The 24,850-nt window shown below is 49.7% G+C and overlaps 1 protein-coding gene across 1 annotated transcript; it reads left to right on the top strand.

Annotated features, from left to right (window-relative positions):
• Positions 1 to 275: 275 nt before the first annotated feature.
• atg2a (autophagy related 2A) lies at positions 276 to 24,706 on the top strand. Its single transcript, XM_035411220.1, has 42 exons — positions 276 to 814; positions 1,242 to 1,404; positions 1,881 to 2,030; positions 2,793 to 2,895; positions 3,611 to 3,749; positions 4,701 to 4,853; positions 5,075 to 5,174; positions 5,480 to 5,653; positions 5,942 to 6,063; positions 6,997 to 7,072; positions 7,296 to 7,566; positions 8,452 to 8,593; positions 8,918 to 9,016; positions 9,169 to 9,330; positions 9,554 to 9,812; positions 10,464 to 10,551; positions 11,234 to 11,405; positions 11,886 to 12,028; positions 13,336 to 13,472; positions 13,756 to 13,907; positions 14,088 to 14,238; positions 14,367 to 14,551; positions 14,699 to 14,779; positions 15,059 to 15,165; positions 15,396 to 15,488; positions 15,631 to 15,701; positions 16,318 to 16,394; positions 16,857 to 17,027; positions 17,228 to 17,354; positions 17,446 to 17,669; positions 17,787 to 18,016; positions 18,284 to 18,419; positions 18,764 to 18,979; positions 19,474 to 19,575; positions 20,108 to 20,192; positions 20,313 to 20,466; positions 20,560 to 20,629; positions 20,774 to 20,856; positions 21,069 to 21,190; positions 21,583 to 21,737; positions 21,989 to 22,141; positions 22,598 to 24,706. Exons 1-42 carry the CDS (start codon positions 644 to 646, stop codon positions 22,832 to 22,834), a joined length of 6,006 nt encoding a protein of 2,001 aa, XP_035267111.1. The 5' UTR covers positions 276 to 643; the 3' UTR covers positions 22,835 to 24,706.
• Positions 24,707 to 24,850: the final 144 nt, after the last annotated feature.

Below are 24,850 nucleotides of genomic sequence, written 5' to 3'. Positions count from 1 at the left end.
CAGGTAGCTGTAGTTACTTCAATAAGGTAGCTAACATGACCTGCTACAGTGGGACTTGTGTTGTATAAATATCAACTGTGGTGGTATAATAATGAAAGGTGCGCTGTGATTTAAACAATGTATTTTATTGTCGCTTCGTATTACAATAAGATAAAGAATTCGTCTAACTATTCCTACTGCAAGGCAAAACTAGTTTTGACCTTCTTAAAATGGCTTCGTTTTCCCCTCCCTTTCTTGTGCGACAAGGATGGCGTCATGACGCAGCGCCGTCGTCCTGTTCCCTGAGTTCGCGTATGAAAACAATAAACAACTCGAGAACGAGAGCGGAACGGTTGAAGACCTGTCGCTTGGTTTCGACAAAAAATATATTAAATAAACGAACCGAAGCGAACAAAGAATAGAAGACATCGTCATTTTAGGCGGACTTGGACCTGTTCTGTCCCTGACACGAAACCTTTCCGAATTTATGTCAAGCTGGGAGAGTTGACCGTTTTTACCCCCTTCCGTAGCCCCCTCTTTCCCCTTCCCTTTGCTCGTTCTTCACTTGCACACGGTTGTTTGTTATGCGGTTACCGGAGAATCGCTCCATTTTTCGTCTTCCTCCGCCACCTATTTACTCCCTTACCCCCATCTCTCTGGCCCCATGTCCCGCTGGCTCTTCCCTTGGTCCGGCTCAATCAAGAAGCGGGCCTGTCGGTACCTTCTACAACACTACCTCGGCCACTTCCTCCAGGAACGACTGAGTTTGGAACAACTGAGTTTAGACTTGTACAACGGCAGCGGGGTCATCCGAGACATTAAACTCGATGTCTGGGTAAGAAGTCGAATCTGAAAATCTGACTGACTCGAGTAGGCTACATAATTTATTTTAGTACCGTATGTAACGTTTCAGTACAGTACGCGTTTCGCAACTCTTTGGGTTGAATAACACCCTCTGCTAACGTTAGCTTCGCTATGGTGATCATTCTAAACCCCTGTTATGTGTCTATGTTGACTAAGACATTGCCATGCTACAGACCTCTGAGTGGCATATTTTGGGATTTTTATCTGAAGACTAGCATTCGGTTTGACTGCATTTTCAGTTTTGTGTGATGTTTACTAATGGCCATCTAATCTTCCCTTATTTTTTTGTCTTTTTGTAATTTCTTGCCCTTATTTTCCCCCCTCATACTTGCTGTATTTCCATCCTGCCTCATGTAAACCTCTACCCCCTTCTGTTCTGTTTTGCATTGCTTATGCAGTCAGTGAATGAGCTTCTGGAGTCAGTTGGGGCTCCTCTGGAGATAGTGGATGGCTTTGTAAGCAGCATCGCAGTGACCATCCCCTGGGCGGCTCTCGTCAATGACCACTGCACCCTCGTTGTCACCGGCCTACAGCTGACATGCAGGCCAAAGTACAGGACCAGTAAGTAGCCGGTAGCAGCACCAGAGTTCCGAACAGGGGTGTATGGGAAAAAATTGTGGGTGGACCTCTGATTTTTGGGTGTACCAATCGAACACTGGGTGTGCCACTGCCAGTGGTCCTAGGCTTTCAGTAATCACTGTTGATTGACCAGTAAGTGAAGGTCCATATGCCCATGAACAAATTTAAAACCAGGAAGTCCCAGTGCCTGCTGATTTACCTGCATTAGAGACACCTTCATATAATTCTATTGCAGGACTACAGGTGAATTATTGACCAACATCAAACTACAAAGTAGTGACATTCCTGTATATATTCAGAGTCATGATGGGCCTCTGCAGGACTTGGATTCTGATTGGATTACATCCCAGCCACAATAAAAAAAAACTTGTTTAAATTCATTGTCCTCTGTCAACTGCTACTTAATTTAAGCTATGGTAAATCACTGGTGGGTTAAACTGGAACATGTGCGTGTGCAGGTGGGAGCTGGGACTCTCAGGGCCTAGCCTCATGTATGACCTCCAGCATGCAGCTGGCCCAGGAATGCCTGAAGGACCCCCCTGAGGCATCTGAGGAGCCGCCTGCTCCTCTGGAGGGGTTGGAAATGTTTGCACAAACCATAGAGACTGGTGAGTAGCTTGTCACAAAAAGAGCAAAAGGAGATGTGACACTTTTGTATGAGCTGCTTTCACATGTTATTAAAATGGCTTCCAGTGCACCCGTGTATGATGTCATCAATAGAGCAGTGATGGTGGTGTGAAGACACATCTCTTCAGACTATACCTGGACTAACTATCACCACTCTGCTGAGCACTCCCAGTCTAAGATCACTCTTATCACTTCTATCCATCTACTTTGTTCCTGTAGCACTTCCATGTTACGCATGTACCTCCTGTACCACTTTCATGTCACATGTACCTCCATCCAGCACTTATATTGGGCTTGTATCGTTATCTTGATGTTGTAGCTTGTTGTCATGCCTCCTAGTTTGACTTAACATTACTCTCTGACCTAGTCTATGCTTACTGTGTGAACTGGACTTAATGTGTTCAAGGCTATGAATAACTGTTACATAATGAGTATTGTACCTTATCGGACCTGTGTTTTGTTGTTGTTCCAGTGACCTTCGGTATGCACTTAGGTTGTATGTTGCTTTGGATAAAAGCATCTGCCAAGTAAATGTAATGTAATGATGAATGTCCAGTCTAGCCTAGTTTTGTTTGTGCCACTTAATAATTAAGCACAATCTTTATCTCAGGCTTTATTCACAATCTTGAATTAGCCTTATTGGTACTTGGGATGAATGGATGTCCTCTATATCTCAGTGTGTGATATGGTCTGTGGGTATACCCAGTGTTCTAATTAAGGTCCCTATTCTTTGGCTTGTGCAGTGCTGCGTCGAATCAAAGTTACCTTCCTGGACATCATTGTCCGAATTGAACACCAGCCCCTGGATTCTGATACCGGCATTGCCTTGGAGGTGCACATTAAACGGTAAGATGCTGTTTAATCTGATAGAGACAGTTATGGTGAGATTCCTTGTGAAACCTTTGCCCATCCAAGCTCTACACCCTGAAGCGCCTGTTCTTTCTCATTGCCACCATGTTCTGCTGCTTTCCACTGAGGGGTTAAAAGAGGGGTGTTGGGAAATTGTTGATTGACTTTTGATAGTGGTTTGCTGGTTTGGTCCAGGTGGTGTTTCAGAGGCATATAGAGCTTGATTTAAAAAGATCTTGCTGAGTGTATCTTGTTTGAAATAACACTAAGAGCTATTTGCTTTGTGTAATCTTGGTACATTCAACCAAAAAGTTTTCATGTATCTCATTTCCATATTTTTACTAGATTACTCTGAGGAACTGAAATTAATTTCAATTACATTGGTATGATGGAGGGCTGGGCCCTATAGTTTAGACCGGTGATCTCAAACTCCAGTCCTTGTGGGCAGCAGCCTCTGCTGGTTTTTGTGATGTCCTTTCAATCAGAAGGTTGCGGATGAGGTGGGGGGAGGGGTGGGGGTCAACTATCATGACTCAACGAGAATGATTTCGGAATAAGTCTATTCTGGGTGTGGTAAATGAGACATGCACGCTGTAGCCGCACAGAGAGAGTTAATATGAGACTCGAGCGGGGAGAATCGGCCGAACGGGAAAGACGTGGCCGTGCAGAGCTGACTCCCGGGGGACCCCGGCTCTGCTGTGCTGTGTTCCAGGCTGGATTACTGTGACGAGGCGGTCAGAGACTCCAGCCAGACAGTGCCTGTGGACATTCACCAGCCCCCCGCCTTCCTGCACAAGATCCTCCAGCTCACCGCTGTCCAGCTGCTATACGAGAGCACAGGAAGTCCTCAGGTACCTTCCGTACACGCAGCTGCCGGAGCCCTGCCCACACTACCCCCCCCTTAGGGAGGTCCCACCCACAGAGACTTCCTGTAGACCTGTGTGCACTGGCTGGCCTTTCAGCTGTTTTTCTTTTGGAATACCAGAGTCGTTGATATCCCGTGCCATATTTCTGGTGCTGCTAAATCAGTCGCTCCATTGTGGAGCCTATTTAAAGTGCTCACCGCTCTCACTTAGAGTATATCTGTAAACAGAGAGATGTGGGCAGTATTTTATCTCTTCTCTGGCTCCCTGCTGTTCTCACGAACACTGGCACACAGCTTTTACCAGTTAGCCATCTTGCTTTGCGGTATAATTTTCAGGTGACCAGCTGCAGTGTTCATATTTGGCTCCATATTTATGAAATGCTATTTTTTTATTGATGTCCTTAATTGATATTTTCTTATTATAAGAGCAAAATTAAATGTTTTGCACTTGTCTGTTTTTTGGCTGGACCGCAACAGCGGGGCTAGCCCTACTAACGCAAATGTCTGACTGAGTGATTGAGTGATGAAGTTACACGTGTTAGGTCCAACCATACACTAGGTTTTAACCTGGTCTTATTTTTGTTGTAAAAAAAAAAAAAAAAAGTCTATTCTTTTTGGAAGTCCAGATTTCCTAGCCTCAGACCCAGAGTATGGACGTCTTATTGCATGCCTGACAAATCCCATAAGCTGAATGCTCGATCTCTTTGCTCATTGGGTGATTCACATGAATAGTGGTTGCTCAGTTTATATGATTGGCCACATTCTCACTAAAAGTTTCAGTTCACTAATGTGTGCTTTAGATGATCACCACTAGTAATTAGTAATCAGTCCAGATTGGAGGTGGAGTTTGCTGTCAATCTTTGTGGGCGAGATGCGTATCTCTGCAGGGAACAGTGCTGTCCTGTTTGACCTGTGGGCTTTTTTTGTGTGTGTCCAGGATGGCCCCAGCAGCGAGAGCGAGGGGTCCCCCCCTGCGGACGCCCCCGCGGCCCCCAGGCCTCCGCAGCACCCCCCGCTGATCGGGAGCTGCTCGGGCTTCATGGAGACCACTGTGAAGATCAAGCAGAACGAGGCGCTGCCCGGGCCCAAGGTACCCTGCGCTGTGCCGGTGGCCGCGCTCCTCCACCGGGCTCCTTCTCATCTTCCTCCCCTCCTCTGGTTCACCTCAGTTATCTGACGTTTGTTTCCTTCACTTGGTTAAATAGTGTGTCAAAGCTGGGGCGGATGTGTCTCATTGGCATATTGGTGCTTCACTCTGTCATACTCTCTCCCCTTCTCGTTTCTTTCTTTCCGTCTCTCTCTCTCTCTCAGTTGGAGCTTGATGGGAAGGTTGGCTGTCTCCACCTGCTGCTCTCTCCAGACCAGATCACTCACCTTATGGACCTGCTGTCAGCGCTCTGCATCGACACGGGTACAGCGCTTACCTGTGCTGTGCTCCACAGCGCCCCCTGCCCCCCGTGCTCTGTCCCCATCTATTGCCCCTGCGCACTTTTACCCATCTGAACCTCGCTGCGTTCCCGTCACTCGCTGCATATCTGTGTGCGCACTCAGACGCATGCCTGGCTGCACACTGTAATTATACGCCACGTCTCTCTCTGTCCTCCCTCTCTCCCTGTGTCTCTGTCCTCCCTCTATCCCTGTCTCTCTCTCCTCCCTCTCTCCCTGTCTCTCTCTCCTCCCTCTCTCCCTGTCTCCCTCTCTCTGTCTCTGACGCAGAGCCGAGTGGTGGGGAGCGGGGCCACAGTCGGCCCCTGGGCTCAGAGGACCTGCGGCTGATCGAGGAGGACCTGAGCAAGCAGCTGAGCTCCGACCTCACCGACAGGGACGAGGAGAGGGAGGGAGAGGAGGAGCCGGAGGAGGACCTCTTCCTGAGCGGCCTGGAGAACGGAGGTGAGCCGCCTCCCTGGGGACGGAGGAGCGGAGTGCGTCGGGAGAAAGGAGGAGGTGAAGAGGTGTGCGGAGTGTAGGACAGGAAAGGTGACCTCAGTGCGGCAGTGTGTCAGTCCCTGTGAGAAGCTAGGTCCTCGGAAACTGCGTCAGCGTGTGGACATCGCTCTAATTCAGTCTAATTCAGTCTAATTCAGTCTAATTCAGTTTAATTGACTTCATTTTGTTGTCGAAGTGCAGCTGTGCTCTTTGTCCCTCAGCAGGCTTTAATTGTCTGTGTCCCCCCCTCAGAGATGTTCTACTCCATGGGTGCGGGGATGAGCAGCAGTATGATGTCGGGGCGCTCGGGCAGTGAGCTGTCAGACAGCGACATGGAGTCATCTGGGCACAGCCTGCACAGCCTGGGCCCTGGGGTGAGTGTGAGTGTGTGTGTGTGTCTGCGTGTCTGCGTGTGTGTGTGTGTGTGTGTGTGTCTGCGTGTGTGCGTGTGTCTGCGTGTGCGTGTGCGTGCATGTGCGCCTGTGTGCGCATGTGCCTGTGTGTGCGTATATAGGGCCTGTGGGTGTGTGTCTGCGTGTGTGCGTGTGCGTGCGTGTGTGCCTGTGTGTGCGTGTTTAGGTTTGTGTATATAGGGCCTGCGGGTGTGTGTCTGCGTGTGTGCGTGCGTGTGCGTGTGCGTGTGCATGTGCGTGTGCCTGTGTGTGCGTGTTTAGGTTTGTGTATATAGGGCCTGTGGGTGTGTGTATGCGTGTGCGTGTGCATGTGCGTGTGTGGGTGCCTGTGTGTGCGTGTTTAGGTTTGTGTATATAGGGCCTGTGGGTGTGTGTATGCGTGTGCGTGTGCATGTGCGTGTGTGTGTGCCTGTGTGTGCGTGTTTAGGTTTGTGTATATAGGGCCTGTGGGTGTGTGTATGCGTGTGCGTGTGCATGTGCGTGTGTGGGTGCCTGTGTGTGCGTGTTTAGGTTTGTGTATATAGGGCCTGTGGGTGTGTGTATGCATGTGCGTGTGCATGTGCGTGTGTGTGTGCCTGTGTGTGCGTGTTTAGGTTTGTGTATATAGGGCCTGTGGGTGTGTGTATGCGTGCCTGCTTCTGTGTACGTGTACACATAGGGGTGTGTATGTGTGCGGAGTGCAGATAATGATGACTTTGCATTTGTACGTCTGTGTTTCTGTGGGTGTGCATGCCTGCCTTTGAGTGTATGGCCTGTCTGTCTGTGAATATGAATCTGTTTGTATGTGGCAGGGATTAAGGCCCAGTCATTTGGGCTGGGTACTGTACTGTTCCCTCTTAGTACTGTGTGAGCTCATGTTGAGCTGCGTCCTGTCTCTCACACTCCTCTGTGCAGTTAATGATGAACTGTCCCAGACGCTACCCTGTACCAGGATCCCTTTCCAGTCTTCCTCAGAGCACCAGGACCCCAGGTACCTGCTGTACACACACACACACGCACACTCACACAGTAACCCCCAACCTAAACAGTAACCTTACATACAAATCTCCCATTTCCCATTAGTGATACTGAATGGTTTTGATCAGTTCTGTTTAGCTTTCAGCGGGTACTGTGGAGCCTGTTAAAGGTGTGACCACTGCAGCGGCAGGACTCACCGAATGAAGGTGTTTGTAAAAAAAAACGGTCTTTTCCAGGTCGCTCTTCACAGCGCGCCCAATCGGATCCCCTCAAGCCCGACGCCTTTCTCCGCCTCTCCCTGGGCGGGGTCACCCTGACGCTGCTGGAGCAGGAGCCCGCCGCCGGTCCCCCCGGGTCGCCGGGCCCCCCCGGGGCGCCCCCCCTGGCCGAGGTGTCGCGCGTGTTTTTCCGGGAGCTGGCCTACTTCAAGGACAGCATGTTCAGCGGCAGGGACTTGGCGCAGCTGAGGGAGGGCTTCGCCAAGGCCTGCCCGCACTCCAACCTCAGGTACCGTATACTGCAGCCACGCTGGCCGCCATTTCGTCATCCTCCTCTATGGTCACCTGAGCCCCTAACCAATATGCACTCAAATATGCCTCTGCTGTTTAGTACCAACTACCCCACAGTAGCTGGAACCATGCTGGTTCAGCTTATTATACATGGTACTTTTCTTTGTGTTCGATGTTTAGCCTAAAGAGATCTAGTGGTGTCAGCTAAGCCTAAATTTGTTATTAAAACCGGCTGTCTTATAACTGTATTAAAATAATACTTTCCGTTTGGTTCTTAAAAACACACAAATGATTTTTTATATTTCAAAACAGAACCTCAGTAAAAAAAAGGGAAAATGAACTGTTTAAGCTATGCTGTTCTCACTGCTTATCATGACAACTTCCATTTTGGGGGAATTATGGGTGTGTAATGTCACCCACAGCAATACATCGCTGTTGAAATGCTAAGGTCATATGCATAAGGAAATGGAAAGTGAATCCCACCTCAGCCAGGATGCAGCTGAGGTGTGCCTGGTTACAGACCTGCCCACTGACCCGCCTCAGATAAACAGCACACACCCCCTGCCTGCATATCAGCGGGCAGTGAGGAGCACCCACTGACGAGCGTGCCTGCCCTCTCTCTCTCTCTCTCTCTCTCCCTCCCTCAATCTCTCCCGCCCTCTCTCTCTCTCTCTCTCTCTCTCTCTCCCTATCGCTCTCTTTCTCCCTCCCTCTCTCTCTCTCTCTCCCTATCACTCTCTCTCTCCCTCCCTCTCTCTCTCTCTCCCTCTCTCTCTCTCTCTCTCCCTCTCCCTATCACTCTCTCTCCCTCCCTTTCTCTCTCTCTCTCTCTCTCTCTCTCTCTCTCTCTCTCCATCTCCATCTCCATCTGTCTGTCTCTCAGACTGACAGGTGCTGCGGTCCAGGTGTCGTATGAGATAAAGAGCGGAGGGCGCCGTGCGCGGGAGGTGACCTCTGACCTCTCCTTCAGCCAGCTGGAGCTGCTCGAGTGCCTGTGGGGGTCAGGGACACCCCAGTACACTGAGGTGAAGCAACATTCAAAAACATGCTGTGATCACCGCACAGCACAGTATGTGCATGAGAGTTCATAGAGAGTTCATTAATCACATCACAGTATAGCACAGCCAGAACAGTGTCCTGATCTCTCATTAGGTAGTAACCCTGAGTATCACAGCATGCTGCATTCTGGAGACAAGCAGACAGGTGTTCAGTGCTGTATCAATGAGCCTGTATGTTTCGCTTTTATCATACCATATGAATATTCTCTCTCTCTCCCACTCTGTCTCCTTCTGCTGCCCTCTATCTCTCTTTTTTTTCTTTCATCTCTCTATCTGTCTTCGTCTGTGCAGTTGCTGCATTTTCAGAATGCTGGCTCTTTCACTCTGGGATCTGCAGTCCGGCCCTGTGCTCAGCTGCATTACAGCCTGACTGAGAGACATCATCGCAAGGTACTCTGTGTGTGTGTGTGTGTGTGTGTGTGTGTGTGTGTGTGTGTCACAGCTAACCCTGAGCCTAACTCAGTGTGTGCGTAACAGATAACCCGGAGCCTACCTGAACTGTGTGTTGTGTGGTTTCTCACAGTGTGTGTATGTGTTTACAGAGCAGTGCTAAGCAGCGCGTGATGCGCAGGGACAGTGCCGTGCGGGTGGAGCTGGGGGAGCTGAGCACAGAGGTGGACCTGGACGTGCTGAACAGACTGGACCTGCTGACGCAAGCCCTGAGCCACGGAACGCCTCCCAACGAGGGCCACGCCCACTCACAGGTCTCTGTATCTCACAGTTACACTATAAACCACACATCCACTCGCAGGTTCCTGTACCTCACAGTAACTCTCTAAACTGCACGTCCACCCACATTTATGCTCCTAACCCACATGTTTGCTTAAATGTCACATAATACAGTGTAATTTCTCTACCACTCCCAGCCTGCTCATGATGACCTGTGCTCTTATTTCACTCTCCTCCCTCTCTCTTTCTCCTCTCCAGACACAGTACTGCGAGCTCCGCTCCTCCCTCGCGGTGCTCTCCCCTCACGTGGTTCTGAAGCTCCGCTTCCCCATCCCGGACCTCCGCCCCCCGCCCCAGCGCCGGCCCCCCGGGCTGCGGGCCATCCGAAACGAGACGCTGAGCCTGGAGCTGTCCCACCTGGAGCTCCGCTCGCAGCACGGGCCCGACCCCCAGCTCGAGGGGGCAGGGGACCCCCACATGACCCAGCTCTTTGAGGCTTGCTTCAGTAATCTCCAAGGTCAGAGAAGCGCTGCCTTACTTCCTGTTCTCTGCAACCTGCTCCCGACTTCCTGTTCTCTACACCCTGCTCCCGACTCCTCATTCCCTGCACCCTGTTCCATACTTCCTGTTTCCTGCACCCTGCTCCGTAGTTCCTGTTCTCTGCACCCTGCTCCCTACTTCCTGTTCTCTGCACCCTGCTCTGTACTTCCTTTTCTCTACACTCTGCTCCTTACTTCCTGTTCTGTACACCCTGCTCGGACTTCCTGTTCTCTGCACCCTGCATCCTACTTCCTGTTCTCTACACACTGTTTCGTACTTCTTGTTCTCTACACCATGCTTTGTATTTCCTGTTTTCTACACCCTGCTCCCTATTTCCTGTTCTCTAGACAGAGAGTGCTGCAGTGGTGTAGTGTTCACTTGTTTGGTTCCTGTCTGAGATCTCTGTTGATTGGTGGATCCTAATTTTTCCCATCTGCTAAGTACCTCCCCACATTTTCCAGAATATTGTTGTTCTTAGCCTAATCTGTCATCTCTCAGACTGTCAGAGTAGTCAAGGCTGAAAGGAATTTTTTGGGGTGGGGGGTGGGGGGTATGGCTGTTGGGCTGAGATATTGTTATCAGGCTCAGTCTCCCTCCTCCTTGCTGATTCTCTCTTCCTCTCTTTCAGGAGTCTATGAGGGCTGGGAGGGGGGGTCTTTCCCCTGTATACGAATCCTGAAGAATCCAGACTCCCACCGTCCAGACAGCATGCCCAGGTGTGTGTGTGTGTGTGTGTCTGTGTCTGTGTCTGTGTGTTCAGTCAGGCTTTCAAACATGAAATTCATGTTTGAACTTGAGGTCATATTAATATACTGATAATTAATATAAAACTGGAAACACAAAAGTACCCTTAATAAAGTGTTTAGCCAATTCAGTATGCTGTGTCATTGAGTTCACCAGTGTCTGGAGTTCTTTAGGAGGAAAGGAATACAACACCACTCTTCCAGCAGAAGGTCATTCAACGCTTAATTGATGGAAGGGGATATTGCTGTCTCAGGTTTTGTTCCAGAATATCACATAAATGCTTGATTGGGTTCAGATCTGGTGACTAAGACGGACACAGCATATGGGCAATGTCAATGTCATGCCCCTCAGATCATCTGGTGGCTACTCGTGTTCTCTGGTGGGTGTTTTCTTCTTGAAAGGCAGGAGAGAAATACTTTAACATGGGGTGAAGATGATCACTCAGTACAATTGTACCTAGCACGCATTGCTCCGATTCTGACATTCTGAAGGTAAATGTGTATAACGATTACTTCCTCATGATAAGGAATCGTAGCAGTGTGTTTAGTGGATTGACAGTGTGACCTGCCGTGTTGACAGAGTGCTGTGAAAGCGTTAGCGGCGGTTGGGCTATTGTAGTATATGAAGGGAGTGGTGCTCCGCGTCTCCCCGCAGGATCTCCGTGCGGGTCAGCGATGGCGGTGGTGCCGGCGGCGACCGCAGGGCGGGGCCCAGGCTGGGTTTGGACAGGGACCTGGGCTCCATGTCCCTGGAGAGCCCCTGTGAGCTGAGGGAGCGGGAGAGCTCCCCCTTCTCCTCCAACCGCACCATGTTCGAGACCGAGGAGGTGGGCCTGTCCTCCGTCTGTGTGCATTCACTCATCTTTCAGCCACTGCTAACGGGATACTGCACACGACAAGGCCGGGGGCAGTAAGAGCAGGAGTCGAGCTCAAATGGGAAACTGTTCATTTTTTTTGCATTCATTATTTTCATCTGTTGCAGAGAAACGCTCCCAATGACCACTGATTAAGCAAAACCTGCTTTCTTGCAATAGCATTAGCTCCTGGCACGCGAGCACACCCAGAGATTTATACTGGCCGTGTTGTATTCAACAAGCAGTTATTTTTTTATCTCCTCATTTCTTCTCTTTCTCTCCCTTTCATCCTCTATTGTTCTCTCTGTTCACTGTGCTCTGTCTTGCTCCCCTCTCCTCTCCTCCCCTCCCCTCCCCTCCCCTCCCCTCTCCTCTCCTCTCCTCTCCTCTCCTCTCCTCTCCTCCCCTCCCCTCTCCTCTCCTCTCCTCTTCTCTCCTCTCCTCCCCTCTCAGATGGTGATCCCAGCTGATCCTCTGGAGATGAAGGAGTTTCAGGCTCAATGTGTGTCTCAGTGCCAGTGTGTGGTGGACATCGTTCTGCCCCTGGCTGTCATACTACTGCCCAGCAAGGAAGCCTACCAGAGTGTGTACAACAGGTACTGCAAGCGTCCATTAAGTGCTTTTTGCTTTATTTAATTTAAAAAAAATGTAGTATCCTATGCCCAGCTACATATATCAAATTCCACCCCCCCCAATTTGGAATGTCCAATTATCTGTGACTGTGGCCGCATGTGTGAACCCCACAGCCAACTCTGGAGAGTGTAGGCATCCATGGTTCTCCTCCAAAACACTGTCTACTGTTTCTCGTCACACTGTAGACTACAGCTAATCTCACATAGAGTCGTAGAGTCAGAGGTAGACCTGTCATATGCGGCTTTGACATGCAGTCTACGGGTGCCCTTATTGACTGGGGGGGGGGGGGGGGCAGCGGTCACTGGAGAGCGATGAAACCTGGACCCCTAACTGAACCTTCCTATATCCTGGGCGACACAGTCATCAATTGCTCGTTGCCCTCTGGAGCTACTGGCCACAGTCATGCACTGGGACGGTCCAGATTCGATCCGAGGCTGTGAGGCGCATCTGTGCACCACAGCATAGTGCCTTAACCGAATGAGCATCCAGCAGCCCCGTTAAGTGCTTTTTAATGCGTATTGATCCGTAACCACTTGTTGGTCCCCGCTATATGCATTGCCATTTGGACATGTCAAACATATTGTACCGCTCAATTAATTAAGATACTGTCTATCTGTTGCACTAGAGATAAGTGGCACAGTTCCATATTGAGTAGTTCTTCCTGGTTAAAACGTATAAATACTCAATCCTGTACTGTAACCTAACTATGATGTTCTGTAACTCTGCTTAATGTAGCCATACGCATTATTTTTTATTGAAAATGAGACCAAAAACCCCACAAGAGCACAAGAAGAATGGCGTGTTATAGACATGTGCGGGCCATGCTAAATGTTGGGAATTGTATGATAGATTAGAAGAGTGTGGTTGCAGATGTCCTTTGAATAACGAAAAATGTTTTAGCAAAAACAGAATCACATCTTTTTTTAAACTCAGATGCTACAGTGTGGAGTAAATGTCAAGTTCATAAAATGGCTGGCAATTGAGTTTGTGATTGACTTGGGCTGTGCGTTAGCCAGTATCCACATTGAAATTTCAAATGGATGAGCATGGGTTTATCTGAAAGAATCTCTACATGAAGATAAATTGATTGGGACTGTGAACTACAGTTGACCCTGAATGATAATTTCAACCCAAAACTGTCTGTAGTTTACAACATGTTACATCACTCTTCCAAGCTCATTCATAATGTTCTCCCCACTTTCTTGATATATGTTGAATATTATTGCCTCAGAACGGCCATAAACCACTCTTTCCCCGGCCCTCCCTCCAGGATCAATAATGACCTCCTGATGTGGGAGCCCCAGCCCGCGGCCCCCGCCGGCTCCAAGGGGCCCCACAGCCCCCCTCGCCGCCCGCCCTGGTCCCAGGACGATGACTTTCGGCTCTGCAAGTCAGCCTTCAGATTGGGTGGGTCACTGTGACCATGACCGTGTGCTGCCCTGTGGTGCTTGTGTTATCTGCGTGATAGTGGTCACACAGCGTGATAGATGCGTGATGTGCAAACGAACGCTGTGCAATATGTTCGTGAAGCTGTTTGGTTTTGTTAAAGTGGTAATGCTTTTGAGGTTGGTGTCAAAGTGAAGTTGTGTGACTCCAACTCCCATGGTTCTTGTGTGGGTTATGTGTCATTCATGCTTGCGCATTTTTGGTAAGGAAACAGAAATTATGTAGTTTCCGCTTCGGTCCTCAGACTCTGACTCGGAGGAGGAGGAGCCCTATCACACAGCCGACGAATCAGCAAAGCAGCGTGGAGGGGAGCCCCGCCCAGGACTCACCCAGAGTCTCCTGTCTTTGACCATCCATGTGGGCAAGGGCCGTCTCCAGGCCATGACTGACAGCAAGGTGAGGGGCGGAGAACCAGCAATGTGTGTGTGTATGTGTTTGAGTGTGCATGTGTGTGTGTGTGTGTGTATGTGTGTGTGTGTGTGTGTGTGATGTTTCTTTGAGTGGCATATGTGCAACCACAATGGCTGCTCCGTCTGACCCCGCGTCCTCTCTGCCTCCCCACTGTGTCTTTTGCAGGGGGAGACAGGGCGGAAGGTGGAGAACTGTCATGGAGAAATAGTACTGGACGTAGAAGGAGGGAAGATTTTCAGTGTGACACAGTATCAGGGTAACCCCAACCTCAACTTCCTGTGTCTGGAGAGCAAGAAAGTGGAGCTTTACCACAGAGGTAAGACAGGAAAAAATTAATGTGGCTGATTTTACTGTATTTCACAATCATGGAAAATTTCCTTGTAGGAGGGTGAGTCAAATTGCACTACCTGTGGGTGTAATTGTTCGATCCTGTTTCACGTGCAGCGGCTGTTCCAGACTCTCCCATCCCGACCCAGTTGGAGGTGCCCAGCTTTACTCCACCCGAACACCTGGACCCTACCATTTATCCCACAGAGGTGGGGGTGAGCAGTGTCGGAGGTCGGGAGGATGGTGCTCAAATGCTCTCAACTGCCATCAAAATAACACTGGACCTCCAGAAGAATGTGAAGGTTGGTTTTTCACCTCTGTTATAAGTTGTGTTGGCTAAACATAGAATCGATGAGAAGTGGTACGGATGGAATGTATGTGTGAAGTGCTGTATTCTGTTCTGTAAGTATGCGGTGGTCCTTTAAATTGCTCCCCCTCTCTTGTTTCAGGAGTTCCTGGTTGCTCTTCGTCTCCAGGGTGCCACCTTGCGGCATCATATGGCATTAACCAATCATAGCTGGCATGAACAGGTACTGTAACCCCCCCTCCCTGCCCTCTCAGCATATTTCACTTAATAGGGTGTTCAGCCACCATGTGTGGCCAATATGTGTTGTACTGTACGTAGTTATAACACCATTATCATCTTCTCTGAACTCTCGCTATGGTTTCTCTGCATAGTTCTAAATGCAGTGGGATGGCATGGTGACCTTCCTGGAATGTGTTGGGAGGGGGTGAGGATTTATGGTGAATATTCGCCCGCCAGTCAGTGTTGGCAGTATTATTTGACAGATGTTCTATATGGTTGGCAGCTGGTGGATTTTCTGGATGTGATCGATGACCCCATCCTTGGCTACACGGCCCCTGTGGTTATCACTGTCCTGCACACACACCTGGCGAGCTGCGCAGTCGACTACAGGTACCGCGGCAACGAGACACGTAGCCCAGTCCATGTGACCCACGATCACTGCTTCATTTTACTGGTGTTAAGGAAACAAAACGTCCAAGAGATGTGTAACATCTGCTCCTTGTCTCCTCTTCATTCTCTCTTTCTCTTGCTCTTTCTCTCCCACTTCCCGTCACCTCATTCTCTTTCTCTCCCGCTCCCCATCTCCTCACTCACTCTCTCTTTCTCTCCCTCTCTCTCAGGCCCCTCTATCTCCCTTTGCGAGTGCTCTTCACGGCAGAGTCCTTCTCTCTCTCCAGCAACATAATCGTGGACACCGCAACCTTCCACCTCAGGTACAGCAAAATGGCTGCTTGCTCAGAACTGCCTTCCACATTGCGTGTGTGTCTGTGTGAATCTGAACGAACGTGCTGTTAGTGGTATTGAGTAGAAACGGCTGTGTGGAGGGGACTGACCCCGCCTGCGCTTCTGTGTCAGGTTCATCCTGGACGACTCTGCGCTGTACCTGTCCGATAAGTGTGAGAGCGACGTGGTGGACCTGCGACGAGGTACGAGCCTCTTTCATCTTTCAGGACCTGAGGGCCGCAGACGAACTGAGCATGAATCTGAGAATGTGTCTGTTTCACAACACAGCAGTGACCTTCGGTCTTAATGGGAATCTCCATTGTGGTAAAAACAAGAACTGAAAATGCAGAGAATGGTGAATTAGCGATGTTTCTCAGTTGTTTCCAGTTTCCAAATCCCTTAGTTTTATTTACATTGTTTAAGGAGCTCAAAAACAATGGAGCAGTGCATTGTGGGGCTACTGGCACCTTAGTTCCTGTTTCTTTTGAAGGGACAGTTGACTGTTTTCAGTATCCTGGGGTGTGGTTTTGTTCACCGAGTTGATTTGAAATGCAAATACTGTCAATCACTGTAAATCAACAACCATGAAATTCACACCTTTGTCTACTAAGAACACTAGTCAACACCCCGGTGAGACAGGAGTCCCATAGTGCATTGCTCTCTTGTGTTTATAAACAAAAGGCACGGCCTTTTTAAAAATAACATGCATGGCAGCAATTTTGACCAAAATAAATCAAATGAGATTCCCTTTAAACTCACTGGGGGCACGCGTGCACGTGTGCGGCTGAATTGTGATGCTGGATTCTCCCCCCACCGTAGATTATGTGTGTGTGGTGGACATTGATTTGCTGGAGCTGGCCATCACCACCTGGAAAGGCAGTGACTCAGGAAAACTGGTGAGTCACTCAGACGCACTGCCGCTGGTCAGTGAACGCTACCTTCTCTCCATATCTTTTCAAATCACTCTCTGTCTGACTCTTCATACCTAACTCTCCATATCTTTTCAAATCACTCTCTGTCTGACTCTTCATACCTAACTCTCCATATCTTTCCAAATCACTCTCTATCTGACTCTTCATACCTAACTCTCCATATCTTTCCAAATCACTCTCTATCTGACTCTTCATAACTAACTCTCCATATCTTTCCAAATCACTCTCTATCTAACTCTCCATATCTATGTAACTCTTTCCATACCTAACTCTATATCTTTCTAACTCACGGTCTATCTAACTCCATATCTATGTAACTCTCTCCATATCTAACTCAAAATCTCTCTCCTTATTTAACTGTCCGTATATAACTTTGCATATATATAACTCTCTCCATTTCTCTATCTCTGTATCCCCTCTGTGCAGACCCAGCCCCTGTTTGAGCTGCGTTGCTCCAATAATGTGGTCCACCTGCACACCTGCGCAGACTCCTGCGCTGCTCTGCTCAACCTGCTGCAGTACCTGGTTGCCCGGGGCGACCTGCACCCGCCCCCTAGGCAGAGCTCTCCCACCGAGATTGCAGGGCAGAAGCTACCGGTGAGAGACGACAGGGAAAACATTATAAACTGCTGTTGCTTATGTACTTTGCAATCATGCTAATTCAGTGTGACTTACTGTGCTTTGCAATACGCAGTCTGTCAGTGACTGTCACATTAAGCTGAATGGGTGGTTGAATAGCTGAACTCAGGGCTGGTTTTGACCCGGTGTAATGTGATTGGCCCCCCGTCCCCACCCAGCTGTCGGAAAGTCCCGCCTCCCTCCCACCTTGCCTTCCTGCCGAGACGGCAGAGATCAACCAATACGACCTTACGGACGCCCTGATTGACACGGAGCGGATCCAGCGGGACGAGGACGTGGACTCGGGTGAGTGGAGACTGCGCCGCCCCGGTGGGTGTGGGAGGAGCTGAATCCCCAGCTGTGTGAGAGAATGGCTAACCGGCGCGTTCACGTGCAGGCTGTCCAACGTCAGTCCAGCGCGCCTCGCCCGTCTCAGTCTACCTGTTCCCCGGAGAGGCCCCCAAGCTCCGCCCCCCAGAGGAAGGGGAGGAGCCTGAGCTGGACAGGCTGGTTTCGGCAGCTCAGGAGGCACAGCCGGACCTGGGGTCTGAAGAGGAGTCGGAGGGGTCCACCGACAACGACGACTTCTGTATCCTGGAAGCTCCTGGGATAGGCATCCCTGTGAGTCTCTGTCCCTGTTAAATGGCTGTGCTGTGCCAACAGAAGGAGTTTCTCCTTTAAAGGGGCAGCTGTGCTTTCTGCTGATGCTCTGCTCTCTTTCCCCCCTCCTCCCTGCAGCCCAAAGACGGGGAGCCCGTGGTGACTGTGCTGTGTCCCGGGCCCATCCTGGTCAGGGATGGGTACTTCTCCCGCCCGCGGGGCAGTTCGGACCTGCTGCGCGCCCCGTCCCGCTTCCCTGTGCCCCAGAGCCGGGTCGTCCTCCGGGAGGTGTCCGTGGTGTGGCACCTCTACGGGGGCAAGGACTTTGGGGGCAGGCCTGTCTCCGGCCATGGCCAGCACAGCCACAGGTAGGCAGGCTGTCTGTCTTGCTCTCTTCCAGTCTCTCTCCCCTTCCTAGTCTCTTTCTCTCTCTCAATTCCATTCATTGGTGCTTTATTGACAGGGCAACCAGAGGCATATTTTGTAAAGCATCTACAGAACATGAGGAGAAAAAATAAATAAATAAATAAATAAGAACTTAAAGTACTGCAGAGTAGTTGCTAACAACTGTGTAAACTTTTGGTATCGTGAGAATTATTAACAGTAGCATTCTCTCCGCCCCTCCCTCCTCTCAGGGGCCGCTCTGCTCCTCCAGGGGCCCGTGGCTCCCCTTCCCGCTCGGCGGCTCCTCCCCGACCCCAGAACTCCTGGCGCTGGGCGGGAGGGAGCGGCCGGCAGCACAGCCTGCTCATGGAGATCCAGCTGACTAAGGTACTGTAGTACAACACACTATAGCCGTACCTTACTGTGGTCCTTACTGTAGATCCAGCTGACTAAGGTACTGTAGTACAACACACTATAGCCATACCTTACTGTGGTCCTTACTGTAGACCCAGCTGACTAAGGTACTGTAGTACTGTAGTACAACACACTATAGCCATACCTTACTGTGGCCCTTACTGTAGACCCAGCTGACTAAGGTACTGTAGTACTGTTGTACATCCCACTATAGCTCTACATTGTGACAGTCTACTCGTTCCTCACTGTAGATGCAGGTGTGCGTACATGCTCGTGTGTGACGGTCGTTAACCGCGTGTTCCCGACCGCGCCTCCAGGTCAGTTTCCAGCACGAGTCATACCCGCTGTCGGTGTCCACGGCGGCGGCGGGGCAGGACGCGGAGGCGGGCGGGGTCGGGGAGCAGCCGCTCTTCCGCCAGGTGTTCATCGTGCAGGAGCTGGAGGTGCGGGACAGGCTGGCCTCCTCCCAGATCAACAAGTTCCTGTACCTGTACACCAGTGAGAGCATGCCGCGGCGGGCCCACTCCAACATGGTGAGCCAGCGGAGCAGAGCCCTGCCCTAACCCTGCAGCCACTGCGCTTCCACACTGCTGTCCAAACATGAGCGAAGGAGAGCCTCTCTCTGTTTCTCAGTGTCTCTCTCTGTTAGCCTCCTCCCAGCCTGGTCTTTGTGTTGCACATTCAGTTGTAACAAAACGCTAATAGGCTAGCTTAAAGGATGATGAACACTATGGAGTCTACCTGCAGGGTAAGTGGTGAAAGGGGGGAGGGTGGTTTTTGTGGCACTAGGGCTTCACACATGGTGCTTGGTCCATAATGTTCCTGGTGCACAGATCTTCACCAGAGTGCAAGGACAGTGGAAAAGTGCAAAAGTTGACGCTTAGACGTGCTGTAAATTCACCCGTCAAAATGAGGGTGTTGGTCGGATATACTTACGTAATCCACTGCATTAATTAAACAGGTCTGTATCTGTCTGTAGCTTCATGTTTATGTGAGAGTTATCTGAGTGCCTGTTTCTGTCTCTCAGCTGACAGTGAAGGCTCTGCAGGTGTGTCCTGAGTCAGGCCTGGGGGGTCCAGAGTGCTGCCTGAGAGTCAGTCTTCTGCCGCTGAGACTCAACATCGACCAGGTACTGCTGCAAGACTACACAACTACAACACACACCACCGCACCTACACAACCACACAACACTGCTGCCTCCTGAGATTCAACATCGACCAGGTACTGCTGCACAACTACACAACTACAATACACACCGTAGCACGACTACAACACACACCGCAGCACATCTACAACACACACCACAGCACAGCTACAACATACACCACTGCACAAGTACAACACAAACCACTGCACCTACACAATCATACAGCAATGCTGCCCCTGAGACTCAATAGAATAGGTAGATTTAAAGGTTATGAAGCTGTGTTTGGCATGTGTTGGCACCAAGGTCAAAATGAGTGTCAACATTTGCATTTAATGACATGGGGTGAAATTTTCCTGTAACAAAGACCAGTTGAAGGTCTGAGCCAGTCTATACAACTTCAGCACATCCGTAACAGATCAGAGCACTGGCACAGTATGGCTGAACAATAGCCCCATTGTACCGCGAGCGATGGTGCTCTCGCTCACTCTCTCTTCCTCTCTCTGCTTTGTCCTAGGATGCCCTTTTCTTCCTCAAAGACTTTTTCAGCAGCCTGGCCGGTGGTGTCACCCCATACCTGCCTGTCGACCCGGCAAGCGAAGGTGAGCTTCATTGTGAACTACATTTTTTTTAAAAACTGCCTGTGATTTCCCCTTGGAACCATTCTCTGAGTTTCTCCTCCCTCTGATACCCATAACCAACTGTCACTCTCTGTCTTCTAGTGAAAGCTGATATTTCCCAGAAGCCCTCTGGGGAGGTGGAGCCTGGGGCCAGTTTAGGGCCTGACCTCAGCGCTTCCATGGAAACCACTGTCAGTGAACAGAGCTCCTCCTCTGCTGGCTCCTCCTCTTCCACCGATCAGCCAATTTACTTCAGGTATAGCAGTCAACAGACTGGCTGTCAGGTCTGACCAATGGAAAAGTATTTACATTTTTTTTCTGTCCTACTCTAAATTTTTCCTTTTTTTAGGGAGTTTCGCTTCACCTCTGAAGTACCCATCTGGCTGGATTATCAAGGCAAGCATGTCGTCATTGAACAGGTAACTGGAATATTTGTTCTGTGAAACACTTTTTTTAATATTTACGTGCCCAAATGAAAAACTACAAATGTATCTCTGGCTGTTCTATAAAGATGTGTGTCCATGTGTCTGATCATTAATCTGGTCGGGTGTATTGGTTCTCAGGGCACCTTTGCAGGGATCCTGATTGGTCTGGCTCAGCTCAACTGCTCCGAGCTCAAACTGAAGAGGCTGTGCTGCCGACACGGGTATCTTCTTCTCTATCTACTCCTCCGTCAGCCTGCCTTAAGCTCACTCTCTCTCACTCTCGTTCTTTCTCTGTCACACTCCTCATGTGCTACAACCGTTCCAAGCCACAAACATGTTAACATGCACTGAAAGACTCAAAGACTCACCCTGATATTAAAACCGCAAGTAAAACAGAAGTTTGATACTCACTGTCACTCTCTCTCCCGCTCAGATTGTTGGGCGTGGACAAGGTCATTCAGTACGCCATCAACGAGTGGCTGACTGACATCCGCAAGAACCAGCTGCCGGGAATTCTGGGAGGAGTGGGCCCCATGCACTCTGTGGTGCAGCTCTGTGAGTGCAGGAAATGGCGTCTGTGGTTTGAGTCCTGTTTGGACCTCATTTCCTCCAATGGCTTCTCTTTCATTACCCTGTTCAGTGGCTCCCAAACCTTTTTGTCACAGAGTCCCCCAGTGAAAGATTTCTTTAATTCTCATTGGGCTTGTTATGATACCCATTCAACCTTCGAGAGCCACTGACTTTGGGTGGCTCCCTTTTATCCTCATTCAGAATTTGCAGCCCCCTCTAAATGGGTTAGATTCAGTGGGAGCATGGAAAGGTCAATCAATCAAAGGTGTGCTCCAGTTCTGCTGAGTGGTGGTGTTACATTATGTTCATATTCTTCAGGTAAGCCTATATAGAGCCTAAGAGCGCGACTCACACCCCCCCCCCCCTTTCTCCACCAGTCCACGGCGTGAGGGACCTGTTCTGGATGCCCATCGAGCAGTACAGGCGAGACGGGCGCATTATCCGCGGCCTCCAGCGGGGGGCGGCGTCCTTCGGCACGTCCACGGCCTCCGCCGCCCTAGAGCTCAGCAACAGGCTGGTTCAGGCCATACAGGTACCGACACACGCGCCGCGCGCGAATCCATGTACACACAGGTGCGCTGGACGTCCTGCTGGAGCTTTAAGCATAGGTCACACACAGCCTCAGCTGAGCTTTCAAATCCAGCTTTGTCAAGCACTGTGGATGCCATGTGTAATAAGTAAACCTGAAGGAAATTAACCTGTTCTTATGTTGGTAATAGTAAGGAGATGCACGCTGTTCACAGTAGTATAGCTGCTAATGTGACACGTTGTTTGCGTCCGTAGGCCACGGCGGAGACCGTGTACGACATCCTGTCTCCGACGCCCCCCCTGACGCGCTGCGTCACCGAGGGCCGCCCCGCCTCCCGCCCGCGCCGCGCCCCCCAGCCTGCCGACCTCAGGGAGGGCGTGGCCAAGGCCTATGACACCGTCAGAGAGGTGCGTGCGCGTAGGCAGATTCTCACACCCACTTGCACAGACTGCACGGAACATAACACTGAGGCCAAGCTCTTCGCTTGTGCGTGGGATATGCTGTATTTGCTGTGGGTGCATACTCACAATGGACGTGTACTGAAGTTAATATTCAGGTTAAGTACCTTAGTCAGGGGTATGCTGACAACCTGGAAATTGAACCTGCAACCTCTGCATTTTCCTCCCTGTTGCAGGGATTAGGCAGCTGCACAAATAGCACTAGATGTTCCAAATAGGGAAATATGATGTAAAAGGTAGATAAAAAAGTGGTTTTAAAAAGATGTCCTGTTCTAAAAGACTTTGCCTGGATTGTTTTGCTTAAAAACAACTGGAATGGTATTGCAGGATGCTATCCACCCCATTTTTATGAAGCGTATCCTTTCTTCTTCTGGTCTTCTGCCCCTCCCCCTCCTCCCCCGTCAGGGAGTGATTGACACGGCTCAGACCCTGTGCGACGTGGCGTCCCGCGGGCACGAGCAGAAGGGCCTGCCGGGGGCGGTGGGCGGGGTGCTGCGTCAGATCCCCCCCACCGTGGTGCGCCCCCTCATCGTCGCCTCGGAGGCCACCTCCAACCTGCTGGGAGGCATGCGGAACCAGATAAAGCCGGACGCCCGGAAGGAGGACTTCTTAAAGTGGCGCACCGAGGACAGCCAGGAGTGAAAGATTTAGAAGTTGGAGATGAATGGGGGGCGGAGAATGGGCATGGGGGATTAGGCGAAGCACACCAGCCCTGAGTTACAAGAGGGTATGGGAAAGTGTGGGTGGGTACACAGAGTTCAAATGCAAAAAAAATAGAAGTTAAATCCAACTGCCACCGCTCATGGAAATGCAGTGTTTTAAGTGGCTTTCAAAATGTGCCCTCGTTCTCTTCCGCATCCGACTGTAAGAGAACCCTCCCTTCATATAGATGACATCATATCATTCTCACAATGCACACCAAGCGAAGCCATTTCAGTGATACCGTTGTTAAAGGGCAACGTGCAGAGCTTGTTCTTATGTCTCCATTAGCGATGAGATGGTTGATTAAACTCTTCCTCCCGTTTGCTCTCCCGGGGCAGCAAGCGAACAGTGCCGAGAGAAAGAAATGACTTTTTGTAAAACCAGGGGCGAGGGGAGGGAGGAAGGAATTCAGTGTGACGCAGTTATGGTGGAAGGACTAGAGCGAAGTGGCCTTGCTTTTCGATGTTAGCCGAGAGTAGGAAAGATGTTTGTCGGTTTCACACTCACCCCAATATGCACCTGTGTACGTGTTGTGTCCTGTGCTGTGTAACCCCGCCTCCGACTTACCGCCGTTTGTGCCATAAGCTCCTTCAGTATGTAGGGAACACCTCAGTGCTTACTCACTGCTTCCGTCTTTTCTCTCTCCGCTCCCATCCCTTCTTCCCTCTTTTCTCTCTCCGCTCCCATCCCTTCTTCCCTCTTAACGACTTTACATTTTCCAGCTTTTAATCCCTGTTCCGTCCCTACATCCTCTTTACTCGACCTGTAGGAGTCTCTGCAGCATTGCTGCGGTATTAACGTGACACAGACACATCACAGAGATGGGCTGTGAGCATGTTGTGTGTCATCCCTATATAAGATGGCTGCTGGGCCCTTTCACTCCTGCAGTCTGCTGATCTCTGTCCTTTGTATACTTCTCTCCAGTACCTGCTTTGCTTTACTTTATTAGTTGCCTTCATGCGTTTTTTAATTGTTTTTTTTTTCTATCTTGTAATTATGATTACCGAGTATTATTATTAATGTTTTCTTTTCTCTTTTTTTGCATTCTTCTGTATGGGAGTGTGTGTTCTTGGTGGAGGGTGAGGGAGGCGACGGGTTTACAGTTAACAACATTTTACATTTTTATCCTTTGTTAAATGAGCGTAAAGTGTAAGGGAAATGTGTGTCGGTGCGTGCGCGTGGGTGAGCATGCATGTTTTTAAGGTTAGGTGCGTGTGCATGTTGTTTGAGTGCGACTGGTTGGTTGATTGATTGTGTTTTTGGCGCTTCAGAGTGCGTTTGTGTAATTACCATTATTACTATATCATATGCTGTAAGAACCAACTGTATAATACCTAGACAATGAGTAAAAAAAAATATTAATACAAAAAAATAAAACTTGAAAAAATGTAAAAACCCATTATATGGCGTTGCTAGTTCATATTTTATATCTACACATTATAGCAGCAGAAGAAGACTGATTTTAAGTTTTTATTGGAGGGGGGAGTGTTTCTTGGGTCTTGATTCTGTCCGATTCTCCACTTGGCTGGCTTGGGGGAAAAAATGTTAAGGGGGAGTAAAGAGGTGCAATCAGGTCATACAACAAATCCACTGTTAATCTGCAGTTAATTGCGGTAATGTGAGGCTATATAAACCCCTTTATGAGTTCAGTGACTGCCTGATGTAAAGTAAAGGAGTTGTGCCTCTGATTACAGTAGCTAATTACTTGTACAAGTATTATAACAAAAACTAATTTTGTGATTATTACAGGCTGACTGAGTGCTATCGCAGAAGGAAAATGTAAAAAAATAAAAAAATAACTAAGAAACACTATATGGCACTGTGACCAGGTTCTTATTACTTGGAAAATTTGGTATAATTCTGGGACAATAGGGACAGCTTGTGTATCACATTCAGTCGACAGCCTAAATGTTACACATACACAACTGCACAATTGGCTCTGGGAGAGATTAACTG

This window comes from Anguilla anguilla, chromosome 3, assembly GCF_013347855.1.
Source record: "Anguilla anguilla isolate fAngAng1 chromosome 3, fAngAng1.pri, whole genome shotgun sequence".
In the NCBI taxonomy this organism is placed as follows: Eukaryota; Metazoa; Chordata; class Actinopteri; order Anguilliformes; family Anguillidae; genus Anguilla; species Anguilla anguilla.
The sequence above is the reverse complement of the archived record's forward strand: the minus strand, read 5'-3'. Positions and strand labels throughout refer to the sequence as shown.